This window comes from Anomalospiza imberbis, chromosome 1, assembly GCF_031753505.1.
Source record: "Anomalospiza imberbis isolate Cuckoo-Finch-1a 21T00152 chromosome 1, ASM3175350v1, whole genome shotgun sequence".
Classification (NCBI taxonomy): Eukaryota; Metazoa; Chordata; class Aves; order Passeriformes; family Viduidae; genus Anomalospiza; species Anomalospiza imberbis.
This window is the reverse complement of record NC_089681.1, coordinates 14141735-14168620: the sequence shown is the minus strand read 5'-3', so window position 1 is coordinate 14168620 and position 26886 is coordinate 14141735. Positions and strand designations below refer to the sequence as shown.

At 39.7% G+C, this 26886-nt stretch overlaps 1 protein-coding gene across 7 annotated transcripts in view; it reads right to left on the bottom strand.

Annotated features, from left to right (window-relative positions):
• The window catches only part of SAMD12 (sterile alpha motif domain containing 12), a 174696-nt gene that overhangs the window by 65530 nt on the left and 82280 nt on the right, over window positions 1–26886 (bottom strand). For all 7 annotated transcript variants that reach the window (XR_010996590.1, XM_068182429.1, XM_068182439.1 and 4 more), the window contains exon 4: window positions 22121–22261. Coding sequence is in view for 6 of the 7 variants with exons in the window: in XM_068182429.1 (XP_068038530.1) it covers window positions 22121–22261 (141 nt within the window). In the remaining variant the exon portion in view is untranslated. The remainder of the gene's footprint in view (window positions 1–22120; window positions 22262–26886) is intronic.

Sequence of the window (26886 nt, the reverse complement as noted above, 5' to 3'; positions counted from 1 at the left end):
GTTGCCATATTTCTCAAGAGTGTAGAACTGGCAGATCTCATCCTCCACCACACTGATTTTGTTTATAGACTCAAAGAGGAAAACAAGCAATTCAGCTGTTTTTTCTCCTCCCAAGTGGTTTCTTATTTTTGAATGAACCAGTCACTGAACTGAAATAGCTGAACAAACATGAAAAAGATATTATCTCTGCACCTGCAAAAGTAGAAAAAGTTTAGCTCTTCAACAACAGTTGTTTAACCAGTGACTTTCACCAAGTCTGCTGTCTGACTTCCGTTGTGTTTCAGCAGAAGCCACTGCTATACATGGATAAATAGAAATTTAAGTAATTACAAGAACCTGTATGATCTAACTTCACTCTGCTGTCTGAAGTTCAAATAAATCCAATGTACTTTTCCTTATAAAAGTAAATAGGTAGCACAGTTTTAATTTAAAGTCACATTAAATATTCCATACCCACTTTGCACTGCACAGTTTACAACTGTTGGAAATATTACAAATACTACAGCATATTAATACAATTTTTAGTCCCTTTTTTTTTTTTTGGAAGAGGAAGAAAAAAACTAACCCATGACAGACAGAGAACTTGCTGTGAAAAAAGACAGAGAAGCACTTGCTTCCTCATCCCTCAAAGAATCCAAGTGCATGCTGAGGGCAAGAAACACTAATAGGGTAGCTGTGAATAAAATCATCTTTCAATATTCAGAACTATGTTGAAATAACTTTTGAGCAAACATGTTGCTGGCTTCAAAAAGCTTTTACTTCATGTTTTTGCAACTGTTACACAGGTTTTAAAATATCAAGCTATTCAATCTGTAATATATACATCTGGCTTCACTACTGCCAAGTATGGTTCAACCTGGCCTCTTTGCATCAAATCTGACATTTTTGCTCTCTCAGACACAGCTCTGAACCAAAAAGCTGAATGTGCCAAACAATGCTTTTAAACCTCACAAACTGGTGTGTACTTGTAATAGTTTGTCTCTATCTTCCCTTAATTATAAATGAAAATTCCTCCTAATTTTGTACAGGCTAAGTTGGACAATAGAGAGAGCAGTTCAGAATAGAAAACACAGATGCTAAAATACATAACTGTGGCTATGGATGGATTTTATTTTATGTTTGGCACATCTGTCAAGTACCTAGATCTGATGTGCTGATAAAACAAGACAGCTTATGGCAATAAACATGTCAGATCCATCTGTTCTTCGGGACATCGAGAAGAAAAAGGATGGCTCCCTGTGGTATTCTGTACACTTGAGACCACTCTGGAGAGGTTTCCCTCGGCTGCTGAAAGCAATTCAGCTCCACCAGCCTAAGCCAGTGGGTTTCCAACCTTGCTCCCTGTGTTCCACCTGGTCACGTTGTGTACCTGTGGCTTCCTCTCCCTCATGAGAATTGGTTGCTGGGACAAGGATGTAACTATACTGGAAAGGCCTTGCAAAGTGAAGAAACAAAACCCAGAAAATGAGAGTGAAGCCAATACTGAACCTACCTCGCCCAGGATCCTGGCTCCTGCTGTGGCACTCTGTAGCTGCAGGCACCTTACTCTGCACCTCAGACCTACTTTGCACCCCTTGTGTCCTCCCCTTTTTCAGAGCCACAGCATCCCTTCTCACACTATTTGCCTTCTACTTGCAGAAATTCACACTGTAAATTCACCTGTCAGGGCAGCCTGTATATCCCTCAAACATAGTCAGTGGTCTAAACAACTGAAGGCAACCTTGAGCAGACAACAGCTGCTCCAGTGTGTGCCACCATTTGCCCAGCTCACCAGAGTGTGGCTGCAGCCAATGCTGAGCTACAGCACTGGCAGCTACCAAAGAGCCACCCACTGCATGGCTCCAATATGGACCACACCAGCTGCAGCAGAACAAGCACAGAAACAGCTGAGAGGGCTGAGGTGTTAATGACAGAAATCATCTTCCAGCAGTGCTTTAACAAAAGTCACTTTTCAGCCACCTGCAGCCACATTCAAGGCATTTGGCAGCGATTCAGGGGATGTGCTACTTTCTCATAGGAAGGTAGAATTATATGATTTTTTTACAGGATATATACAACCCTCTGATCTGGGCAGACTATAATTATCTTTCACTCAAGAAACACCCATTCATTTCTTGATTTTGACTGGCAGAAGAAAAGAGGGAAGTAGGTCTCCAGCTTAAATGAACACTGGAGCCCTAGATAAAATGCAAAAGGTCCAGCTTCTTTCTGGAGAGAGCAGCCCTCAGTTTTGGTCATATGAATGTAAGAAATAAGTATACAAAGGCTCCTTTATACCATATATTGGTTAAATATCCATATTACGGGACCTACCTGAAAAGAAAATATCCAAGAAGTCACAGCTCACTGGAAAAAATTCTGCTTTTCTCTGCCCCTCCAGATTAGTCCCAATTTTGAGAGGTTTTTAAACCTTGTTTCAACTTTCCCCTAAACACATAAAGCTAGCATTGAGCTCCTGGTGTTCAACAAAGGCTCTCATGAGAATCCCTTGCTCTGGCTGGAAACATGCTAGTTCTCACAAAGTAGGGTGGCCAAAAGAACCTGTCATCCAACACAATGGCCTCCACATGCAGGACACACAAGAGTAGGGAATAGATGTTGTGAGATGAGATGGAAAGGGCCCATGGAGTTGGAAGGATGCCCCTTCGAGAAACTGCAGCCTCTGCCACGCATTGCCAGGTAGAGCTGGTCTGGAGATCCCAGGTGTGCACACGTGGATGTGGCACTTGGATGGTGTCTTAGGTGGGGCAGTGTTCTTTATCTCTTCCATGACTCATCCCTGATAACTCCCTTGGTGGGGGAGGGCGGTATCTTCTGGTAATGGGCCATTGAGTCTCACTGCATGACTCATAATATTACATCATCCTTTGAAATGCTCTGCCCAGGGGGAGGAACAAAGCATTCCTACCTGGTTATAATCTGTGATTGGAACACCACGAGCAGCCTTACCTACTAGATTCCCAGAGGACAAGAGCTACATAACCAGCAGTGGATCTTCAGAGGAAGACCACACCCTTCTAAAGGATCACTGCTTCAACAGAACCACATCTATCACTTCAACCGGACTGCAGCCATCATTTAATTGGACAGCTACCACCACCCTGACAAACAGGGTGTCAGGTTGTATCCTGAGTCTGTCAGTTTAAACCAGTGTTTTGTACCTTTATTTTAATTTTCCTGCTTAACTGTAGTTCTGCCTTAGAATCTCCCACTGGTTTGTTTTCAAACTAGTACAGAAGGGCAAATGAATTTGTATAAATCTGCTTTGCCCTCCAGTTTATCATGCAGTGTGTACATAAACAGCCAGCAAGGTGGGTCCTAGAATGGACAGAGGCTCTGGTGAAGCCCTACAAAAACACAGGCAAACCACAGAAGTCTTGCAATGCATGAGAGAGGACAAAGCAGGATCAGACCCATACTGACTCATTCTGCTAAGCAGCAGAAGCAAAGGATTAAGTACATCACCCACTGTAGTTAAAGAAACTCAGCCACATTGTCAGTTGCTTAAAAAAGGCTAGCAAAAATTGTGAAGGAAAAAACAAAGCAATCAGAGCTGAGGGTCTGATTACTGAAACCCAGAAATATCTTTTAGAAAGCTGGCCTTATTTGCTGCAAATCAGTTTCAGCAAGCAATTTGAAGCTATCACAACCAGCATGCTGTTATGTGTAAGTTAATAAGCATTTACTACTGACGGTTTCTGCAGTGGCTGTTTAATTTTTAATCATATCCTTAATTTACTGTTTACAGTTTTATCCAATTAGAGTATGTGCATGTGTGTGCATCTGTGACAGGGAGAACATGGAAATCTGCATTTAATCAGAAGCACAAAGCCTTGCTCTCTAAATGATGAGATACACGTGTCTCCTGCTTGAAATTTTTTCACACAGGCTTCTTATTTTCCAGGAGAATGTTATCTCAGGCTGTTATGTTGCACCATTCTGCTGTTAGAAATGGGCATCACTGACCTCTCTGTGCAATGCTGTACCTGGAGTTTGGAACTGAATGTCATTAAAACAGGCAGTGCTAAGAACTAGGCAGTTTTCCTGGCACTTTCCTGAACAGAAATCCCAGCATTGCTTTTTATCTGTAGCTCAGGCATTTAGGTAACACCCTGGGTCACCCTCATCCTCCTCATCCACATTTCAACCTTGTATTAGATTCCTGCAGTCAGAAAAACTAGATGCACTGAAGGGATGGAAAATGGACCATTTATTTTTAAGCATGGAAAATTTTTCATGGTGATCAACAGTATAAAGTTTTCAATTACCGAGGGAGAGTAAATAAACCAAATGATAGAGCTCCAAAGAAACCTGGGTAATGATGGAAGGACAGAGATTAGAACATCTCAGAGCCCAAGAGATGAGCTAATCACAAATAAAATAATATTACATTCCTATTACTACCTGACATGCTGTTTGGTGTAATGCCAGTGATTAACTAAAATATCAAAAAAGGAGTGCCAGAAATGCACTCAAAAAGAGGTATAATTTGGTTGATATGGATCCTGGCAGAGCCCTCAGGAGGTGATTTGACACCCAGCACAATTCCCTGTGCCTTCCACATTCACACTGCCTCCAGTCAAAGGCTCAGCTGTACAGCAAATTAGGACAGGCAGCAACAGGACTGCACAATCCTCAGACAGAGACTGCTCTCACTCCCAGCAGGCAGAGGCATAAGAGAAAAGGCAGGAGCCTTTGTTTCTCCCATGTAGCATCTCCTTCAAGGAGAGATGATGGCAGGTACCTTGAAGAGCTCCACAGCAAAGGTTTAAATGGAGGTATATGACCAGGGCTCACAGCCTTCTTCTGCTGTTCATGGCTCAACACCTCAACCCTCATCCCACTACAGCTGTATGTATTCCCTGCAGCCTCGAGAGCTATGCTGAAAAGCCCAGACTGCCATTTGCTTTATTTTGCTCTCAGAAATAAAAAAAAAAAAGATGTAATTCTATCCCTCTGCAAATATAATACCTTCAGTTGCACTTCTTTTTCTCTGCAACACAAGGAAGGTAAAGATAGGAAATCGATACGTTCATAGAAAAAATAAACATCTAAAGTTCCCATAAGAGGAAGAAACTACAGGGCTCTAGCTATAGATGTCTTAACAATGGCAGAACAGGTTGGATTAATGTGCTGATGTAAAAGACTAATAAATAGAGAGGGATAAACTGCTTTTAGAGTAAATGCTACAGATTACAGCACCCTTTTTCAGAAGCCACTGCACTCTGCAGCCAAAGCACAGGGAAGTTGCACACGGCCTTTGCACAGGAGCTGTTCCTAAAAACACCCACCCCGGGAACGTTGGTGAGGAGTCTGTGCAGCCCTGCACTCCAGGAACTGCACACCTGTGTTCAAAACAAAAGCTGTTGGCATCAGCCAGGCAGCTCAAAAAGACAGCTTCAGCTCTTGTTTGCTTTTTGCCACTGGGAGCAGGAACTTGCAGCACGGAAGGAGGAGACTGTGTAATAAAAAGGAGACAGGAAGGTCTCCAGTAGGCTCTGAGTCCTAAAGATAGCAATGAAACTAGCATGAAGGGAAGGAGGAAATCACCCTCCCACATAAGAGGAAACCCCAAAATAAAACCTTTTGGCAGATGGTAAAGGCTTTAGAATTCAATAAAAAGAATGAGCTGCATGACAATGCAAGAGAGCTTTAAAGAAGACACAAAAAGCCCAAACAAAAGACAAATGAAGAAGCATGGTTTTTTTCAGCCACCCTTCTGTATCACTATTCTATTTTTGATAGGTTTTACTGGCTTTTCTATTTAATTGAAACTACGCACTAATTAATTATATGAAACAGAAGAAGTTTTCAGTAGGTTTTCTGAATTACAAGGTAAAAGTTCAGTTCCTAGTGGGCATTCCATCTGGGGTTCTCGGCCTGGTCCTGGTCTTCCTGTCTAAGACTGGATCAGTTCCACAGAGACAACAAATCCACTAACAAAAAAAACTCCAAAACTTATTTAATATTTATATCAGGTTCAACCATATCCACATGAAAGAACTCAGAGGACTAAGATCTGTCTAACTGCAGTCATTAAAGCACTCATGTCTGAGAAAAACTGCAGAAGTGAAGGTAAGCTATAAACCTATCCCAAGACAATATATAAAATGCATCCATGTCTGCTTCTGACAAAATAATTATTTAAATTACAACTAAAAAAAACAACCTTTAAACCCTTAACGCAGAACATACAACTCCTTAAATGTTCACCTATGAACACCGAAGTGTTGCTTTAATTCTACTACCAGTGAATAGTAATTAGGCTCAATTAAAAAAAAAGTTAATAAAAAGCAAAAGAATATGAAAGATGATGTTATCACTTGCAGAAAAAAAGTGCAATTTAATGGCATAGCATAACCAGATTTTACTAACAGATATAGATAAAGAAATAAAATTACTATACTAAGGCAGTGCAAGTTCGCTGTCAAATTAGCAGTGGGTAACATCACTTGTTACATGCTTGATGCTGAAAAGCAAAAAGTAGGAAAAGCTACTGCCTACTTTTCCTCTATTAAATTTAGGTGTCCCACATTAAATGGCAAGTACTCCATCTTACAGAGGCAGGAAGTTCCAGAGGGCAATCTATTCCACCTATCACAGGCACCTGTTTTAGAAGGGCACAGATTATCTCTGGGGGTGGGTTTTGTTCTTTGTTAAATATTTGAGGAATGTGAACAATGAGTTCAGCTGGACACCAAAGTTTTAGCTGGATAAGGCAAGATGCAACAGACTCTTCAAACTGCTTAAGCTAAAAGACAGTGTAATTGTTTTTATCTTTGATTATGGCATTTTAGCATTGAGCATGACTATAAACTATGAGATAAAAGTGCAGCTTATACTTTTATTTCCAGCAGTGATTATGAAATCAGGATTGCAAATAACATAGGCAGTGCACATCATCAAAGGAGATTTTGAGACCAAGTGAAAAATACATCTTATATAGTTAAGAAAAAACTTCTAAATGTAATAAAATATCAAAATTGTATTTTTGATACAATAAAACTGGCAAGAGATTGTATTTTTCAATTTGACAAATTTTCAATTTGATTGTATTTTTCAATTTCAATCGATTGTAAATTGATTTGATTTACAATCAATTTTTAATTTCATTGTATTTTTCAATTTAAAAGACCTATGCTGGGTTAGAGAGTAGAACCTTTATATTTCTGTATTTGTGGTTTTAAGTTATGAAAAGGTTTATGGATTTGATCCAAAGGTCAACAAAGTCATTGGTACCCTTCATTGATTTGAATGGGCTTTACGGTCTCATGCTGTAGAGGAAAAATGGGGTTGATCCTGTTCTCATTTTCACTAGCTTCAATTTCTCTGCAATCAATTACTCTTTCATTTGCCCACACAGAACCAAGAGCAAAGTTGAGGTCTCAAATTTTCAAAGGGAGATAACTGGGATAAAACCAAATCATAGCTGGTGGTAGACATAAATTTAGATTCTTCTTAGTAGAGTAGCTACTCTTGCTATTTGTTTGCTGTGCTAGAATTGGTACAGAATGTGTGCACGAAGAGTAAGGATCAGTTTTAAGTCACCTAAAGACTTTCCCAAAGACTGTAGTCAAATTAATTATAAGTAGTAGAAACTTAAGGAAGATATTATCTTTAGATGCTCCTAATTTCTAGATACATCCCTGATAAAAGGAGTTTTCTTCTTGTCCCAGCATCTATTTGCATGCCTCACTTAAATAGCTTGGGTTCTGAGCATCTGGATCAAAAGAAAATGGTAAAGAAATCTGTAAAACACATATTCTCACACCAGATTATCCTGTGATCAGCTATGCCATGTAGAAGTCAAGTAAAATTCCCACTGTAACATTTCCATTACTAGACAGAATCAAAAAGTTGTCAAGAACAGCAGTAACAGTATAATAAAGGAAAACATGAGCTGCAGACGAAGCAACAGTCACACATTTTAGTGCTTATCGTAGCAGCTGATATTTAAGAAGTGAGAGAGAAAACTTATCAACAAACAAATCTAGCAAGCAAATATCAGTAAAAAATAATAATTCACTGGGAAAGAGCTTATTAGGATTAGAAGAAAATAAACCACAATTTTTATTATGCAATCTGAGATAAACCTCCATACCTAAAGGAAACATTTCTAGAAAAAGACTAAAAAGCATCCCAGTAAAAAAACATTCAGTACCTTGATGGGCTGTAAGGGCTGGCTGCCTTTTGATGACCCTCAGAATCTTCCAGGTTTAAGCAGCAACACAGAAAAGTCAACAATATCAGTATTTAGTGTCACAGTCAACCTCTGCAACAGAACGGATGGGAGCCACACAGATGGGCATTAAAGTAACTCTGGAATCTAGAGAAAGATCTGTTCAGAACTACCCAGGTGACAACTGATTTATCAGTGGAGCTTTAGAGGTAGAAGTATCCTTCCCTTCCTCTTTCCTATCTCTTTCATCTGAAATACAGTTTGTTTGCTTCAAAGTCTTTCAAGTTTAGACTGAGAATTATAACTGTTGTGATAGTGGGAGTGATCAGTGTAGGGAATTTTCAAAGGTTTATCTGCATCCTTAATTGCCTGATACTTTTAAAAGCTGGTTCATTGTCTAAGATGATTGCTCCTTCCACCATCCAACATTCTTTAAATACTCATTAAACACAGCTAGACCATCTTGGCATCCTAAGACAGAAAATTACAAGGAACTGCTGAAAAGTGTTTCACATAGCTACACTTTCTGGAACAAAGTAATGAAATTCTTCAGCAGACAACTGTAGTCTAATCAGCCCTCTAAACATTTAGACTACAGGAAAATAAATAAAATAAAACTAGAGCAGGAGATATTAATTTCTTGGTCCAACTTCAACAACAATCCTCAGTTCCTCAGGAGTTCTTAAAGGAATGAAAACTAAAAGAAATAGAGTAAGAAAGAAGGCTTTCCTCTTTATTCCTAAGGAATACTGGAATTACCTAACACTTTAAAGAATGAAGGAAATGTGATCACCATTCTCTCTCCATCTCTACCTCTGACATATGCCAAAGTGGAAAGAAAACAAAAACCAAAGCAGTTTGGAGGACTTAGAGGACTTTGGAGAGTAAACTTTAAGAACAGAAGTTTTGCATCACTGAAGGCAAAATCACTGAGTAAGAATCTCCTTTTGCTGTGCAAGACCTTTTTTTTTTTCTTAAAGATCTTTCTCTCAAAATCCAGCTCCTGCAAGTCCTACACAACAGTGCACTTTCAATGTGGAAAAACAAGAGTCTGCTTGCTGATGCTACCAGAAGTAAGCCTTTTAACTGGTCTCAGTAAAGAAAGAATATGACAAAATTATTTGTTTCCAGGTCCAGGTGTTGGAGCTGCTTCAACTCCATCTCATTTCATGAATTGCCAGCTGATGCAGCTGGGTGTGCCAGACAAATGGACTGGGAAGATGTGAATCCTCTTTCTAGTGGAGAGGACTCAAAACTCCAAGACCATGTCAATGTACATGCCTTCAGACTGTGCTCAAGCTTGCAAGGGAACCTTGACATACCTTTTTGCTCACATACAAAAGTGTCTAACTTGCTTACCTCTAGAGTTCCTGAGGAGAGAGATCCAGCCCTCTTGTGTAGCTGAACAAGTACGCCAAGTCAGTGTCCTGACATATTATACCTGGCTGGCTGGATATAACACCCTGTGCCATTCCTGACCCTGACTATTTTCTAATCAGGTTGTCTGCAGGTGGAAGCCACTGATTAAGCAAAATGTACGTAAACAAACTATTCCAACAATGTGGACACTCTCAACCAAGAATAAGCTCTAAGACGTGGATGAAAACTTAGTGGGGTTGAGGAGCTTCAGAACTGTGGCATTGCCAAGCACAAACTGCCTAAAACTCAATTTATCACTCTGACCCTGAGAAAAATAGTCAAAGATTGACTCAATGCCCTCCAGGTGATACCTCTGGAAAAACAGAAGTTCTTACTGAGCTGCTCACTGCAGATTTTCTCAATGTATCTTTTCCTTGTACAAGTAACTTCTAATACATGTGACTGGCATGCACTTTTACTGATAAAAATATTTTCCAATTTTAAGATCATACAATACAGCTGTAGCCGAACTGCCAACAGAGAAATAAGTTGTTTTAAAAACAATTCTCTGCCACTTTTTCATTCACATTCCTGTTTCAAATTAAGGCTGCTGAATTTATGTTGTCATCTACTGGAATTAACACCAAAAAATTACAGGTGCTTCATGAGTACTTATGCTGTATAGAGCTAAATAATGTATTTTAAAAAAACTGTTAAGAATTTTGTTAGAAGTCAGAACTTGAATGTCAAGGACCACAAGACCATTGTTAATAGACTTCAATTTATTATTTTATAGAAAATCAATTTCAATTAAAATACTTTGAAATAGTGACTGGAAAAATTCTATAATATTGATCGTATGGGGGAACCAGCATAGTTAAAATTATTAATCATACTTGAGCATGTCATAAAACACTAGGCTAGTACCCATGCTTTATGATCAAGTCAAATAAAGGCTTAAAATAACCCACCCTTTCCTTTGTGGAATATGCCAGAGATCTGTATACTGCTTAGTAAAAAAGAAACAGTTTATAAGACTGCTGACTGCCTATGTATAACTAAGTAAATGAAGGTGTTCTATCACATGAAGCATAAATGCCATTAAGAGTAAACTTTTAATTGAATAGAACTACATCCATTTTAAAAATTACAATACAGAAAAGCTTTTAAAGAATGTGAATGAAGAAAAAGAGAAGCTTTTAAATAAAACAAGTTCTTTTTACACAACACAGAAAAGCAACTTCATAAAGGCATAAAAAGGAGAGGGTTTTTTCCTGCCTCACTTGAATCTTTCCAGTAATTAGAAATTTTTATTGCACAGGCCATAAATGCTAGTAACAACAGGAAGAAAAATGCTTTTGAACTCTTTGGCAACACTCACCTTCAGGGATTCACAACAGCAAAACTTTATGCTACATTTTCAAAAAAGCTTTAAGTGACTTTCATGTTTGTTGGAACTGCCAATATCGTCAAACACTTTACAAACAGGACACATTCATGTAGGCACAGCAATACCAGTTTCATAAAATCAGCAAGATGATGTTAGAAAAACTCATCTGAGTGAAGAGGGCAATTCATCCAGCTTTCAGACCAATTTTTTTCTAGCGTAGGAGTTTACATCTAGGCTTAGCAAGTGGGAATTTATCTGATCCACATTTAGTCATCTACTGTGTAGACAAATAAATCTGCCAGCCACTCCAAGTGTCTGTAATAATCAATGGAGAGCAACAGGTATAATTCATCTGATGCATCCGAGGTGTGACTGCTGGATCTCAAAAACAGAGGATGTGCAGATACTACTGCATGCACATGATAGTAAGATTGCTTAGAGTCTCTGTGGAAGGCGGAAGCACCCAACTAAAGGCATGACAAGTTAAGTTTTGGCACTTTTGTCACCACTGAGGTTGCCAGTGATGATATTTTAGTTTGTAAAAAACTTCTTGTGAATAACTTGCTTCTTGAAAGACTGTGAGACAGATTGTCAATGGATACTAAAGAATTAGGCAGGGCAACACTCTTCCAAATGCACCAATTCTGAATGCTGGAGAGCCCAAGGGAATGGGAACACAGGGAGGGAACAGGATCCAAGGATCTGCCTAAACATCACCTACGACTGTTAGACACCAAGTAGTGGGACAGAGGAATACTGGATCCAACTGAGAATGGCATTTCTTGTCTTCTTATTTCCAATGCTATACACTCAGTTTGACAAAAAAAAGTGTTAATTGATGAAGACAGGATTGAAACAGAAGCACAGCAGTGAAAATTTTGATGTACTTTCTAAGGGGTTAGAAGTATAGTTAGGGCTCTAATTTCCTCAGTTCTTTTATAAAACAACTATCAAAGGCATGTAGCAACAGGACAAGGGGTAGTGGCTTCAGACTGAAAAGAGGGTAGCTTTAGATTGAACATAAGGAGGAAATTCTTTACTGTGAAGGTGGTGAGGCACTGGCAAGTTGCTCAGAGAAGCTGTGAATACCCCATTCCTGGAGTTATTCAAGGCCACATTGGATGGGGCTTTGAGAAACCTGGGCTAGTGGAAGGTGGCTGGGTGTGCCTATACGGCAGGAGGGTTGGACCTAGATGGTCTTAAAAGTCCCTTTCAATCCAGACCATTCTATGAACAATCTTAATTTTATGTCTGATTTCTGGAAAACTCTCATTAGAAATGAAAATTATGTTACATTGTAAATGGCACCATCTTACACTATGATTTATTTAAACTTTGTGTGAAAGAATGTACCTATTCCTGGAATCCCTTTTACCAGCCTGTTCTTTGTGAATGGGTGAAAACAAGTGATTTCCACTGGCACTGATCACAAACAGCTGTTGTTAAATAACAGACTGACTGCTGAAAGTTTTCCTATTTAGCTAAAAGTCTTTCATGGCTGGCTGCAGCACAAACAGCAATAGTTTACTTTTTTAAATAAACTTTGAGAAAAAAATGTTTTTTTCTATTTCCAATTTACACATGGGTGAGAAAATACATACATATATATATATGTATGTTTTTATATATATGTAATATATATATTCACCAAACATGTAAGACAGTATTGGGTATACATTAGTTCAGAAGGACTAAACATTCCAGACCAGACTGACCAATAGGCTGACTTCTGAGAAATTTGAAAAGCAGGAATGAAAAAAAACAAATCAACATCAATAAAATAATAAGAAAAGCAGACAACTGCAATCATGATCTCGCAGTCATACAAAACAGCTAATGCCACATTACCAGTAGACTGTTGCAATACTATTTATAGAAACACATAAAAATGCAAGCACATCATAGTATTATACAGCTTAACTCTTGCCAGACAAGTTCATCAACACAAATTTCATAGGTCCTATGTTTCCTTTTTTCATATTCCAAACTAATGTACTACACATATTGAAGGACAACTCTGTGCTCAACCTATCCACAGTGCATTACAATGTATTGTCCAGTGTATTGGAACTTATTTTACCTGTCAGCTGAATCACTTGGTTATTTGATATGAATATATATTAGCATCACAGCAATAGCTTAAAGGTAACTAACAGTCCCACAGCAATGCAATGGTCGGCCAGGGACCATTGACTGCATTGCAAAGTATATTCCTCAGGTTAGAAGCCAGACACTTGAAATTCAAGTAACTGAAGCCATAGATGGAATTTGGTATTTATCATCACTGATGCATGTATATTAGATATTTTATTTCTGCTCAGATACACATTCCACATATAGTATTGTGTTTCAGATAAAACAAATGAAAACCATACAGAACCCTTCAGTGCATACTTGTAACCTGAAAAAAATATTTTCAGACATCTTTACAGTGCCTAAAGTCTGAAAAGCCTCTTATGAACAACCACGGCTTCTGATTCCAGAGCTATATCCTCTGTTAAGTGCTGAAACTGTCCTTGACTGGAATGGGAAAAATACAGTAAAGACTGCTCTTTTGTAGTCTAATGGGTGGTAGCAAAGTCATTTTACAGTCTTGGAAAGCAGTGTTAAGAACAAGTGCAATTATTCCTGCAGTTTTACAGGGAAAAAAAAGGACATACAATAGAAAGGAGCAAAAGTGATATGGACATTTAGTGAAAATAAACCTGTATTGAGAAGAGGTTAAGATTTCTTCACCTGTAATGAGGCAATTTAGCATGCTGAGTTCTGGAACACAGTTTTCATGTTCTGACAAGGGATAAACTACTGTTATTGGGTAATTTCTGACAGTGCTTTCATGATACACTTTGTGTTCAACTCACAAGGTCTCTCAGACATTTTGGAGCATAATAGGAGCACAGAGCAAAGGGAACCGGCTGGGAATTAAGCTTGCTGGAGCTCTTCTGAAAGAGCGAGTATTTTTTTCTGTGCCTTAGATAGATGCCATATATGCAGCATATGCAAGAAATAGTTGCATAGTACTCTGTGCTTCGGGAAGAAAGGCCCTTCCTGACTAGATGGAAGCTTCAGGGTTAGGTGAAAGAAAAAGATTAAGTAAAAAAAAAAAAGAAAATAAAAGAAGTGATGTCTAGTAAGAAGACAGACAGTCAAGATTTCAAATGCTGCAGGCCTTGAAACACCACAGGTATATGAAACCAAGGCTCCTTGGATGCCAAAACCTTGAGTCCAGAATGTACACAGAATGTACTTCTTTGCAGGGGTGACAAAGAAATGTGCTGATCTCAAGTAACATTTCTTCAAGGAAACTGAAGGACAGTGGGCAATAACAGTTCAGATACCACAGGATCCATAAAGTCTATAGGAGGGGGACAGCAAGCTGTAATTGCTTTCTCTTAACTTATTGACCTTCTAGTCCTGTGCTTGGCAAGTTCTCATGTTCTCAAAATTTCTGACCACTCAAGCCCCTTTTCAGCCAGGTGTGTAACTCCAAATCATTCATTCTGTCTGCTAGAGCCACCAGAGCAGGAAAAGTCTTATTATGTGGGAAATCAGAAGATGGGACTGAGTCTAGTACTTTAAAGTTTTGATTATGGAAAATGACAATGAATTTCACATGTAGTGATGAAACCTGGTATGAAAGTGCTCAGGTTCTTCCCAGCTTTGACATTCATATAGACAAAGCAGATAGGGTGAACAGGAAGTGGCATCATGTTTCTGATAGACTGGGATGGTTCCATGCCAAATTTTCATTGAACCTGCCTTTAGTACTAACAGGCTGATAATGCTGCCAAAATCCTAGTAAAACACTTCTGTTAAGGAGGGTTTCATGCTCCTGACTTACTCACCACATATATCCTGAAGGCAATGTTTCTGTTACAAAGATCATCTAAAATCCAGTCAATGATCCAATACTAGAACACAAGGCTCTCACTTGTTATTTGCTCACTTATAGAATCATAGAATATTTTAGATTGGAAGGAACCTTAAAGGTCATCCAGTTCCAACACCCCTGACATAGGCAGGGACAACTTGCACTAGACCAGGTTCCAATTTGGCATTGAACACTTCCAGGGATGCAGCAGCCACAGCTTCTCAGGGCAACCTGTTCCAATGCCTCATCACCTACACAGTAAAGTATTTCTTCCTTATATCCTATCTAAACCTACCATTTCAGTTTGAAGCCACTACTCCTTGTCCTATCTTCGCCCTTGAAAAGTCCCTCTCCAACCCCTTGTAGGTCACCTTTAGGTACCACAGAAGGCTGCTGTAAGGTCTTGTCTATCCAGAGTCTTTCCAGGCTGAGCAATCTCAACTCTCACAGCCTGTCTCTATAGAAGAGGTACTACATCCCTCTGATCATCTTCATGGTCCTCATCTGTACTCACTTCAACAGGTCCATGTCCTTCTTCTTCAGGGCCCCAGAGCTGAATGCAGCACTCCAGGTGGGGTCTCATGAGAGCAAAGCAGAGGACAGAATCACCTTCCTTGACCTGCTGGTCACACTGCTTTTAATGCAGCCCAGGACACGTTTGGCTCCCTGGGCCACAAGTGCACATTGCCAATTCACATTGGGCATCTCATTAACCAACACTCCAAGCCCTTCTCCCCAGGCTTCCTTCCAATCCATGCTCCACCCAACCTGCATTTATGCTTTGGATTGTCCCAACCCAGGTTGCATTTGGCCTCGCTGAATATCATGAGGATTGCATGGGCCCACCTTTTCACCCTGACCAGGCCTCTCTAGATGGCATCCCTTCCCTTCAGGGCGTCAACAGCACCACAGAGCTTGGTGTCTACGGCAAACTTGCTGAGGGTGCCCTGGATCCCACTGTCAATGCCACTGACAAAGATGTCAAACAGTGCCAGTCCCAATGCCAAGCCCTGACGAATGACACTCACCACTGGTCTCCACTTGGGACATTGAACCATTGACCACATCTCTTTCAGTGTGACCATCCAGCCAATTCCTTATCCACTGAGTAATCCATCAAAACCATGTCCATCCATCCATCCATCCATCCATCCATCCATCCCACAGCTCCTCAATTTAAAGAAAAGGATGTCATGTGGGACAGTCTCAAATGCTTTGCACAAGTCCAGTTAAATACACCAGTTGCTCTTTCCTTACCCAACAGCCCTGCAACCCCATCATAGAAGGCCATCAAATTTGTCAGGCACAATTTACCCTTAGTGATGCCGCGTTGGCTGACACAAATCACCTCCTTACTTCCTATGTGCCTTAGCATAGTTTCCAGAAGGATCTGTGTTCAGGAATACATTCAGTACAGGTAGCTCGGTGAGCAGCTGCAGTGAGAGCTGCAGATTGAGTTCTGGGTGGCAGGAGCCTGAGGCAACAGGCTGAGATCTGGCACCGACCCTTTGCACAGCAAAGGGCCCAGGGACCTGTGGCACCAGCCAGGTGACTCAGAGACACAGCAGGAGCCAGTGACTCCGCAGGAAGAACCCAGACTTTCCTCTGCTTAGACCATAAGGATACACAAGCCCAGGGTCTCCTTTGTTCTGAAGCAGCAGCTTGAGCTGTTACATTGTTGCTGTAGCATTATATAGCTATTTAAAGACTTCAGAGGTCTGAGACTCTGCTATGGGAAACCCTGGGCTGAGCAGGTTAAGTGTTGTAGATGTCAGCGAACCCAATGGGAAGAATGATGATGTCCAACATCAGTTCAGAAGGCTGAATGATTTCTTTATTATAATTATGCTATGATACATTAATATACTATATAAAAGAGGATACTAAAAACTACATGCTACTCTCTCTATCATATCTATCTCCTCCCAACTCGTGACCCTGTTTGCAAGAGTCCAGACACAGGTGGATCTCATTGGCCATCAGGCCCAAACAATCCACCGTGATCCAAGCAGGCATTCGCTCTAGGTAAACAATTCTCCAAACACATTCCACAAGAGAAAAACAAGGAGCAGAAATAGAAATTGTTTTCTCTTTCACTTCTCTCTGTGCACCTTTATAAAAATCCTGAGAGAGAAAGAAATGTGCTTGCCACAGGTAAGGAAACCTTGTTTGCCTGTGAGAGTGTGTAGGGAGTCAAGCTGTGCACACATCAGTCTGGAGCCACCCACTGTGGAGGGGCTTTGCTTCCAGCACTGAAATCTCTGGTAGCAAGAGTGTGACAGCCTGACAATGGTCAAACAGAAAAGTTTCCTTAACATCTGTTCCATGATCTTGCTGGGCACAGAGGTGAGACTGACCACCCAGTAGTTTCCCCAGTCTTCCTTTATTCTGTTTAAAAAATTAGGGTTCCCATCACTGGAACTTGATTAGACTGCCACAACTTCTCAAATACGATGGATAGTGGCATAGCCACTTCATTTATCCCTCGGGATCTGTGGATACACCTCGTCAGGTCCCATAGACCTGTGCAACTTCAGGTTTCCTTAGATGGACTTGATCTTGATCTCCTACATCTGGTTCTTCATTCTCCCAGCCCCTGCCTTTGCCTTCTGTGGCTGGAGAACTTGCCAGTGAAAATTGAGGCAAAACATTTGTTGAGTACCTCAGCTTTCTCCATTTCCTGGGTAACCATAGCTCCCATTTTCTTCCAGAGAAGACTCACATTCACCCTAGTCTTCCTTTTATCGATGGTACACGTATAGAAGATTTTCCTGTTGCTGCTGACATCTCTGGCCAGCTTTAATTCTATCAGAGATTTAGCTGTCCTAACCTGATTCCTGCTTCTCACTTTCTCTGCATTTCTCCTAGGCTACCTGTTCTTGCTTCTAGTCTCTGTAAAGCTTCCTTTTTGTGTTTGTTTTTTTTTAGGTTGGTTTTTTTTTGTGGGTTTTTTGGGTGGTTTTTTTTTTTGGGTGTTTTTTTTGTTTTGTTTGTTTGTTTGTTTGTTTGCCCAGGAGCTCCTCATTTATCCATGCAGGTCTTGTGGTATTTTTTGCTTGATTTCTTTATTGTTAGGATGCATCACTTCTGAATTTAGATGCAGATAAGATGCAACTCTGAAGGCCCTTTAATTTCCCTCCTGGAAGAATACAGTGCTAGAGTTCCTTAACAGGTTTTGAATAGGACTATGCTGGAAATGGGAGGGAGGGAGACAGGGAGGGAGGGAACCAGCGATACTGTGACTCCCATTGGGCACATATGTATTTCAGTAACTGAGAGTCAGTGCAGGATGAGCAGAAAACTTAGTGAAGAAATAATTTCAACGGGTATCAACTGCTGAGATAATTTTCAATGAAGCACAAAGCTTTATTCTAACATGTTTTGCTAGGAGGAGAAATAGTGTCCTGGCAGTATATTCAAGTAGCACTTTTGCCCTGTATGAAACTCAGAGAGGAACTTAGAAGGGGGCCTAACGTCATCCTAAATGCAGGTTGCCATTTAATCCAAATCCAAAAATGCTTCTCAAGCTCAGCCCTATGAGCAGATTGCTGTCTGTGGATACTTTGCACAGAAACACAAACAGCACTGTTGTACCGCTTTGAGGACAGTCTCTTCTATGCTAGCCCAAAGCAGGACTCACATTGAAAAATCTCAGAATAACTTCTTTCTTCTCTGTGTAGTTATTTAAGGCTTTTTATAAAAAAATGATCTTTCAACTCAGACTTACAGTGATAACAGTGTAATAATGGTGTTTCCACGAGTGTGCAGCTCTCCCCAAGAGACATTGGAAGATATTTTGTCAACTTAGATCCTCAACATCACTAAGTCTGAGAAAAAAGCACAGATCAGTAGTTGGGCCTGTGCTCCTCTATCCTAGTGGAGTCTGGAATAGTGTTTCTACCAGTAATAGCCTCAATCAGGCAATCAGGCAGTTCTTGCTCCAAAGAAAAGTCTCCCTAAAACTCAAGACAAGACTTCAATTACACAATCACGTACTATTCTGGCTCTAAGAGACTGGATAGTGTGTCTTGAATGAAGAAGAATGAAATCATTTTAAGTCACTTTCTGAAACAGGAATAGAAAAGAATGCTATTGAGTTTTAAAAATGAGGTTAGCTTTCTCTGCAGACAACAGAACACAAAGCCACTTAAAATATCTGGTAACTATTATATAATGCTTTTTAAAAACCTTCCCTGTTCGATCCAGCTTCAACTGGGATATGTACTAAAGTCAGTGGAAGTCTTCTTGCTGACATCAATGGGTTCTGAATTAGAACCTCATTGCTTGCAACCCAGCTTGTGTGCTACATTAATTCAGAAATGGGTTTTAACAGCTTCTTTAACCTAACAGTCTCCTGAGCTATGCACTGAGAGACAGAGGGCTTTTTTCCTCCTCTTTTGGAGGACAGCAAGGCACAACATACCAATAGCTACAGTGTGATCTTGACTTTGTGAGTGCAATTTCCAAAAGGCAGAAACAGCCTTTCAGAGAAAAAAATGTTCTCCAAGTGTTCTTCAAAACAAAACAAAACAAAACAAAACAAAACAAAACAAAACAAAACAAAACAGTTACAGAAAGCCATTCCAGTAACAACCTGGATCAGGAACATATAAATCATAATAAGAATATAAGTGGACGCAGTTTGGAGAAACTAGGAAAGGGGACAGAACCACTTTTGGAGAACAACTGACATACCAAGAGCTTTACAAGTTGTACTGTGGTTGAGAAATAATATCTTCACCTTAGTACTTCCATCAGGCACTTTCAATGGACACACACTCCAGCTTGGTGTAAATGAGGTGATAAGGGGTACTGCTGTCATCCTGTCACTCACTCTTCCCCCACCCTGGAATCATACAATTTACACAGCTTTACTGCACAGGGGAATGTTCTTATAAACTGTTGTTCTGCCCATAACTTCAGGTCTATTTAAGAAGATGAAAGTAAACAGAGTTTTGGTTCCCCTAGCTTTTTAAAAGAAAGAGTCTGCTTAAGCACTCTGTTTTTAATCACCTGGGAGATGCCTGCTTTCATATTATCCTTGGTGGACCAATAGCACATGAAGATTATTGGCTTTCAGACAAGAGGTTTTACAGTCCATCAGGTCCATTCACAGATTTGTTTATTAAAACAGTATTTGTGCATTGTTTTACTGATATGAGTTTGGATTAGTGTCACTGTTTTCTTCCCCGCAAGGACAGAGAGCTCTTGCTCCCTCACACAGCCATTCTCAGCTGAGCTCTGGAACACAGGGCAAACACAAGCTCTTGTGGCTGGTGGTCACACCAGTGGCCACCCAACCCTGAAAACCATAGCTTTGAATCCAGCGTGTTTTGTCTCTCTGAGCTGACCCACCCTACCACCAGCAGTGGGCACTGGCTCACATGGTTACACTGTAACAGACCCCAGCAAAGCAAGGAATAAATTCTTCTGACAGAAGTTCTCAGACTGAGCCATTTCTCCAAGGTTATACTGGAGTGGCTCTGAAGTGCAGCACAGTGGCCAACACCATTGTGGGGGGAAGACCAGAGCTGCAGACCTCCAGCTTTTTGTCAAGCTTGTGTTGCCTTTCACAAAGCACACGATGTAAAGGCAAGAGCCTTCACGGGATCAGAGTAAGTAAGAACATTCCCTCTACACAGCAGAGAGAGACTACATTAAACACACATCCATGCATTCAGTGCTGATCTGTCCTTCACAGCCCAGCACATGTTTATTCCTTCTCTTACCAAAGTCCAAACTTGTATCCTCAACTGCATGGGCAAAGAATGCAGCATCAAAGGATGCTGCCCTGAATTCCTTGAAACGGGAGTCACTGCTGCCTGACTGAGCCTAAGTCATGCACCAGTTATGTGTCCAGAGGGGAACCAGAGAGAAACAATACACAGCACAGGAAATACATAGTTCTCAATGTCATATACAAGTCTATGCAGGAATCTATCTGGACAGCAGTGATCAACCGATCCAAATTTATAGCTAATATGTCTTCATTGTCCCGTATCAATCAAATCCCAACTTTCATAAGCAGGCCAATAACAGTGATGGTGGATGACCAGAACTTCGCAGTCCATCAGACTCTCAAGTAATATTCCAGATGCAGTGGAAGAGAGAACCTGGCCAACACTGAAGAAAAGGATGTAGGAATAATTGACGAATGGATAAAGGGAAAAGAAGAGTTCTAAACATCTGAGGAAGACATTCATGCTTCAGTATGTGCACTACCTTTGACATGACACAAGATGAGGTGAGCTTCTATTAACAGCTCATGGAAAAACAAAGGAACCCGAAAACTCTGCATCTCAATCCACAAGACACCAAGCCTGAAGAAACAATTCAGTTGAGACTTCGGCTCTTTTAGATAAGCTTACTCAACTAATCAGAGTTTTCCCTGTGAGCACAGTGAGCAAGGCTTAATTAGGAACATAAGGTAATGTGTGAAGGACATTTTGTTAAAAATACACTGCATGTACTGAAAGAACTCTGTTTTTTTCATACAGTGTGACATACAACAGGCACTGAACCAGAACACCACAGAAGTATGTAGTTTATGCTATCCCATTGGACTACCAAACAACATTTAACATTGAGAAAGTATTGCAGATATATAGTAGAGGATGTCTAAATGTTCCTTTACAGTATTGCCACAATGACTGTTTTTCTTCCATGTTATCACAGCCATTACTAGAGAGTTAACTCCAAAAGTCATCATAAAAATCTAAACCTCATTTGGAAAATATATATATATCCTTTTTTGTTACTCCTTTTCTCTGTCTTCTAATCTACACTTAATATTAAGCCCAGTTTTTTTTTTTTCTTAGCAGCAAAAATTAGAAGCAACTTGATTCAAATCAATAAAATTATTGCAACATGGAGAAGGAATCAGCCATCTGTAAAAAAAAGTCTAACAGGTAATTTTCCACTGACAGCTCTTACCATAAAACAGGTGACAGAAACGACACTGTTTTATCTAACACTGCAAGTAAACAATTAATGCAAAATGGACAATGCTTTTAAAGACAGTAGGTCCTCCGTCTGTGCTCTTTATACATAATTATTTTCATCTTAGTAAGCAGACACTTAAGAAGAACCACCATCAAATTGTAGATGGAGCTTATTCATCACACAAAACAGGCAGCTGAACATCTCTATTTATTTATGCATTGTTTTACCTTTTGATCCCCCCTTGGAAAGCATGAGGAATCTATGAGACATTTTCACGCATAATTTCTTGTAGAAGAACATCAAGTCACCTTTTATGCCCTCCGGCAAACTTCTCCTATCTGATCTCACTAACTGTCCATATCAAAAATATTTTTCATACCTTGCGTAAGCAGCTGGAGGTTTCGGACTTCTTCTCTCACCTTCAGCTGAAGGACTTGCTGCAGAATGTGCTGTCGCAGGCTTTCCTGGGCAATGCCCATTCGTTCAAGCTTTTTGTCAGTAAGTCTCAGCAAAGCACGGCCTGGAAGAAAAAGCCAAGAAGAAAAATCACCCAAGGATTTCTAATAGTGCAATAGGCTCACTCTGACATGATAATTCACTACAGAAAAAATTCTCAGCCCTGAAATACCTTATTCTGAGAGGATATTGTTCCATCTGTTAGGTACTCCCTTACTGTTAGAGACTTATGTGCTACTCCTCCCTTTTCTATTGTTTTTCTGTATTGTTTTGGTGCTTTGTGAGATACAGGCATGTAAAACAGGTATCTCGTGCCATTGTAGACAACCAATCACTGTTCTTAAGGGCCAGTTGGTCTCCCATGGGTAGGACAACCCCTGTAAGTCTACAACTGACATAGGTGCCTAAATAGACTCTCACCTATTTTCAAACATCATGTCAAGAAATGAGTGAAAACCGATGACTGTGGGTTTTACAAATGAAATCAATTTAAGATATATGAAGAATGAATATTGTTGCAATTCAGATATGTCTATAGTTTAGCAGCACCATTTCCCAGGATGGTTCTGTACTTCATGGTTCAGCCTTCCAAATCCCTCTTAACAGCAACTATCAAAGTAAAATTGGAAAAAAACCCCCAGAGATTTCTATCAATTGTATCTAAATCATTCTCAAAAAATATTTTGTCCAACTATAAAAATCCATCTGCCTATGGTCTTTGCAGGCATTCACTTCCAGTTTGTGACTTATCTTTAGTATTGGGTTAATGCTGAAACACAGCCCCAGGCAGATTGTAGATGTTAAAAAAATCAAGCAATCGACATTCTCCCGATTTTGCTAGTGGAACTCTGACTCCATCTTTTGGGCATGGCTATGCTATAAATAACAGAAGCAAGGCTGTACACTGGCTGAGACAGCAGTAAGGAAGCATTTGAACCAAGCAGAGAACCAAAGCATCAAGCAGAATTTTACCCTAGGAAGAAAATGAAAACTTACATTCTTTGGTCATCCCCACTGCTGTGAGGTAGTACAGGGAGGAGTGTTGTGCAGCCCTCTACTGACTCTTGATTCCCACTATATACATTTGCTATCTAAAGGTGTCCTGGCCAATAAAGACAAATCAAACTGGAGCTACATTGATACTACCTTGAAAATTACATGTTTGGTTCACTTTTTGAAACAGGTTCAACTTTTTACCTCCTCTGTTTTTTAATTATGAAAAATCCCTTCTTTGACTTCTCAGGCCTTATTCTGAACCCAGAAGAAGATAGCAAAGAACAAATTATTCCCTCTGCAATACAGCAGCCTCTGTGCTACCATTACTGTAGCTTTTGGATGAATGGTACAATTTAGCTCATTAGAAAGTGTTACTCAACACAGCAAGATAAGACCCTTATTCAACATCTTTCCTTGCAAAATAGCAAGGAGTAGAGAATTTTTATAATTATTTTAATTTAAAAATTTAAGATAAATGCCAAAAATTTAAAGGGGCACAGAATATCTGCCCTAAACCAAGGAGTTAGCAGCATGCTTTTCACAAACTGCTAGATTTCACTCACAAGCAGCTCCATAGGATCTTGATATGACACAATGTAAAATACTGGGATATTACTATTAATAAAGCAAGATGTTATTGATCAGATAAAAATGACAGCATTCATAGATTTTCTGCCCTTCTGTGTCTCTCAAACACTACACACTACAAAGGATGACCTTTTGACTAGGAAACCTTTCTTTGAAATCACAAACAAGAAGAATTCTAAGGGTTAATGTAATAACAAACTATGGAAATTAAATCTCTTGCAGATCAATTCCAGCTGTCCAATTCTCCTGGTGATAAAGGCAGCAATAATGACTTCAATTTTTATATTGTCTTATCTCACTAAAATATCTTAAAGCAATTTATAGTGGATGTACAACAGTTCAAGAGTATGGTCTGTAATGTCAAATTAGCAACTGAAAGCAAAAAAAAATACAAGACACCAGTTTAAAGAGTGCCAACACATAAGTCATCTTAGGCCAGGGAGTCAGCAACAGTAATATGAAAGGACAGACAGAGGCCATGCATCTCATCCAGTGCCCTCCACCTCTTTTTGGCCACAGATATAGTCATTACTCTTTCCTTCCTCTGGGCAACTCTTTAGTTCATATTCAAATGATTTTTCTACCCCAGCCACTGGCTTTGGAAGTTGATCGTGCAAAAAAACAGAGATGTCTCTTTTCAGCTCTTGACATGTCAGTTCTTCTGCAGCTTAGGCTCAAAGCACGATGCTATTGACTCATACTCTCTGTAGCAGCTTGCACAAATTGCCTTAAATTAACTCTTTCTTGCACCAAATCCAAAGTGACATGTTGAGGCAGTGATGAGGCAGAAAGCAAACATCCAGATGTGGCATTTCAAAAACACACTAAGAGACCTGAATATGAAAATTCAATCCTCCCGATACCTTCTTCCCTCTTAACATTTAGAGCAACAACATCCAAGCCACAAGTGGAATAATTTTCATTCTGATACTAAATCATGCCTTTGAAAAAATATTTTTAGTGCCTGGACCAGTCACTAAAGCCAATTAGTCACTAAAGCCAAGATTCTGACAATCAGCTAATGATTTTGGATACTTCTCTGTCTTCCTGTATTATGCATATCTGAAAGAGTAATCAATTCGTGCTAAGAACTCTGTGTTATTGAACATCGAAACCAACTGTCCAGAGAATTTGTGGAGTCTCTTTCTTTGGAAGCATTTAAAACCTGTTTGACAAGGTCCTGAGTAGATGATTGCCAGAGGTGCCTTCCAACATCATCTGTTCTGTGAAATAACCTGCATGAAGGATCTTGATCTAAATACCTATTTTCTTTTAAAAAGCTAAGATTAACAAAGGAAATTAATAAGAGTACACAAAAGATGGCCATTTTATCAAGCAACAGAATTAAACAGAGAGACAGCTATACAGTAAAAATTGGGGGTAGATTTTTAATTTTCAGAAAGTGCAGACATGTTATCAAAAGCAGAACATTTCTAAGAGTATACACTGATCTATTCTATACATTTTCTAAGAGTATACACTGATCTTTGCTCAGACACAAGTAGAGTGAACTTACCTACCAGTGCAGGAAAATCTCCCAACACTACTGAACAGACACTGCCTCCTAGATGTCGGAGCTACCTGCCCAGCAGGTACATTATTTTCAAACAGGACATTTTTTTCGAAAGCACCTAAACTAAGAGAACCATAAAGGTCCCAGTGATAAACACCTAGGCCTTGGATCAAGCTAGTTGCAAGGCTGGAAAGCAAATGTTTTAAACAAAACTTCACAGCTCCCTCAGTATCTGTATGCATCTTTTAACACTTAAACCCCAGCCCTCTCATACTCAGGGCAGATCAGTCGTGGAATGGTCTGAGCTACTCTGAGGACAAACAAAAAATATAAAACACTTTCTAGCTTAATAATAGATTGATGGCCTAATTCTTTCTAATATGACTTAGCTGCTACAGATCTCATTGAATCAAGCTGGGATTAGATGAAAATCTGAATGGAGGGAGAAACATTGCATGCCACTGAACATTAGCATGAGTATAAGCATTGGTCCAATGAGGCTGGCATTGGCCCTTGAGCAAGGAAGGCAGCACAGACTGCTGTACCTAATCAGAAATGCTCAGCCCTCCCTGCACTAGTATATCCTACTGCTCTTCCCCCAACTGCCAGTTTACAGACACGCAGAGGGACACCTTGCAGGAAGCCCTGAAAGAACACCTGCAATGCAGACAAAGGGACAGGTAAGAAAGGGCTTATTTAACATGTGGAAAGAACTTAAGAAATACAGGGAAACAAGAACAGATAGCTAGTAAGAGGCTGATCTGACACAAAACCCTGATGAAAACTATGAGTAATTTAAAGCTGGTGAAAATTATAAACCACTAGTGAGAACAAATGATGGTGTGAAATATGGCCAAGACAGGTTATTGTAAAGGTACCTACAACAACAGGTGACCTTGCCTTCCAAGTACAATATGAAAGGTATACCTGATTATCCAGCCAAGATGTTCAGTTTACTTATCTGCAAAACCTCAAAAAACAGGAAGATGAGATTCACTAATTAACAGATAATAATGTGTTTCTCTAGGTTTTCAAATGTCGTGCTTTTGTGTTTACTTGAAATAGTCTGATCACTGCTTTCCTCTTGTTTAAACAGGCTGATTATTGGCTGCTCTTGACAGCCTTGGACATATCATGTAAGAAATTTCCATGACAGAGACACAGGCATAAATATCATTGTTCAGGTGCTGGTGAGACACAAGTATAAAGCTCTCATCATATATTCTGGAAAGAATGCAAACAAGAATGGGCAGAGAAAGAGGCTATGATTTCACAGTGAGGAATGGGAAAATTATGAGAGGAGGCAAAAGAACAGTCATCTACAGAATGAGAGTAGTCTCATGATGGCAGTGGGGGGAGATGAACACTGGGAAAAGAGAAGAACTATTAGACTCAATTTATATACTATATATATAATATATAGTATACATATAATACCTGACTATATTGAGGAACTGATTTGAAAAGAGAACAAATGGATATGAATACAATTGAAGATGCTCAGTTCAGAAATATATTTTAAAACAAACATCGCAAACCAGAAATCAATACAATTTTCAGAGCAAACATGGTATGACTTCATGATGCTTTTC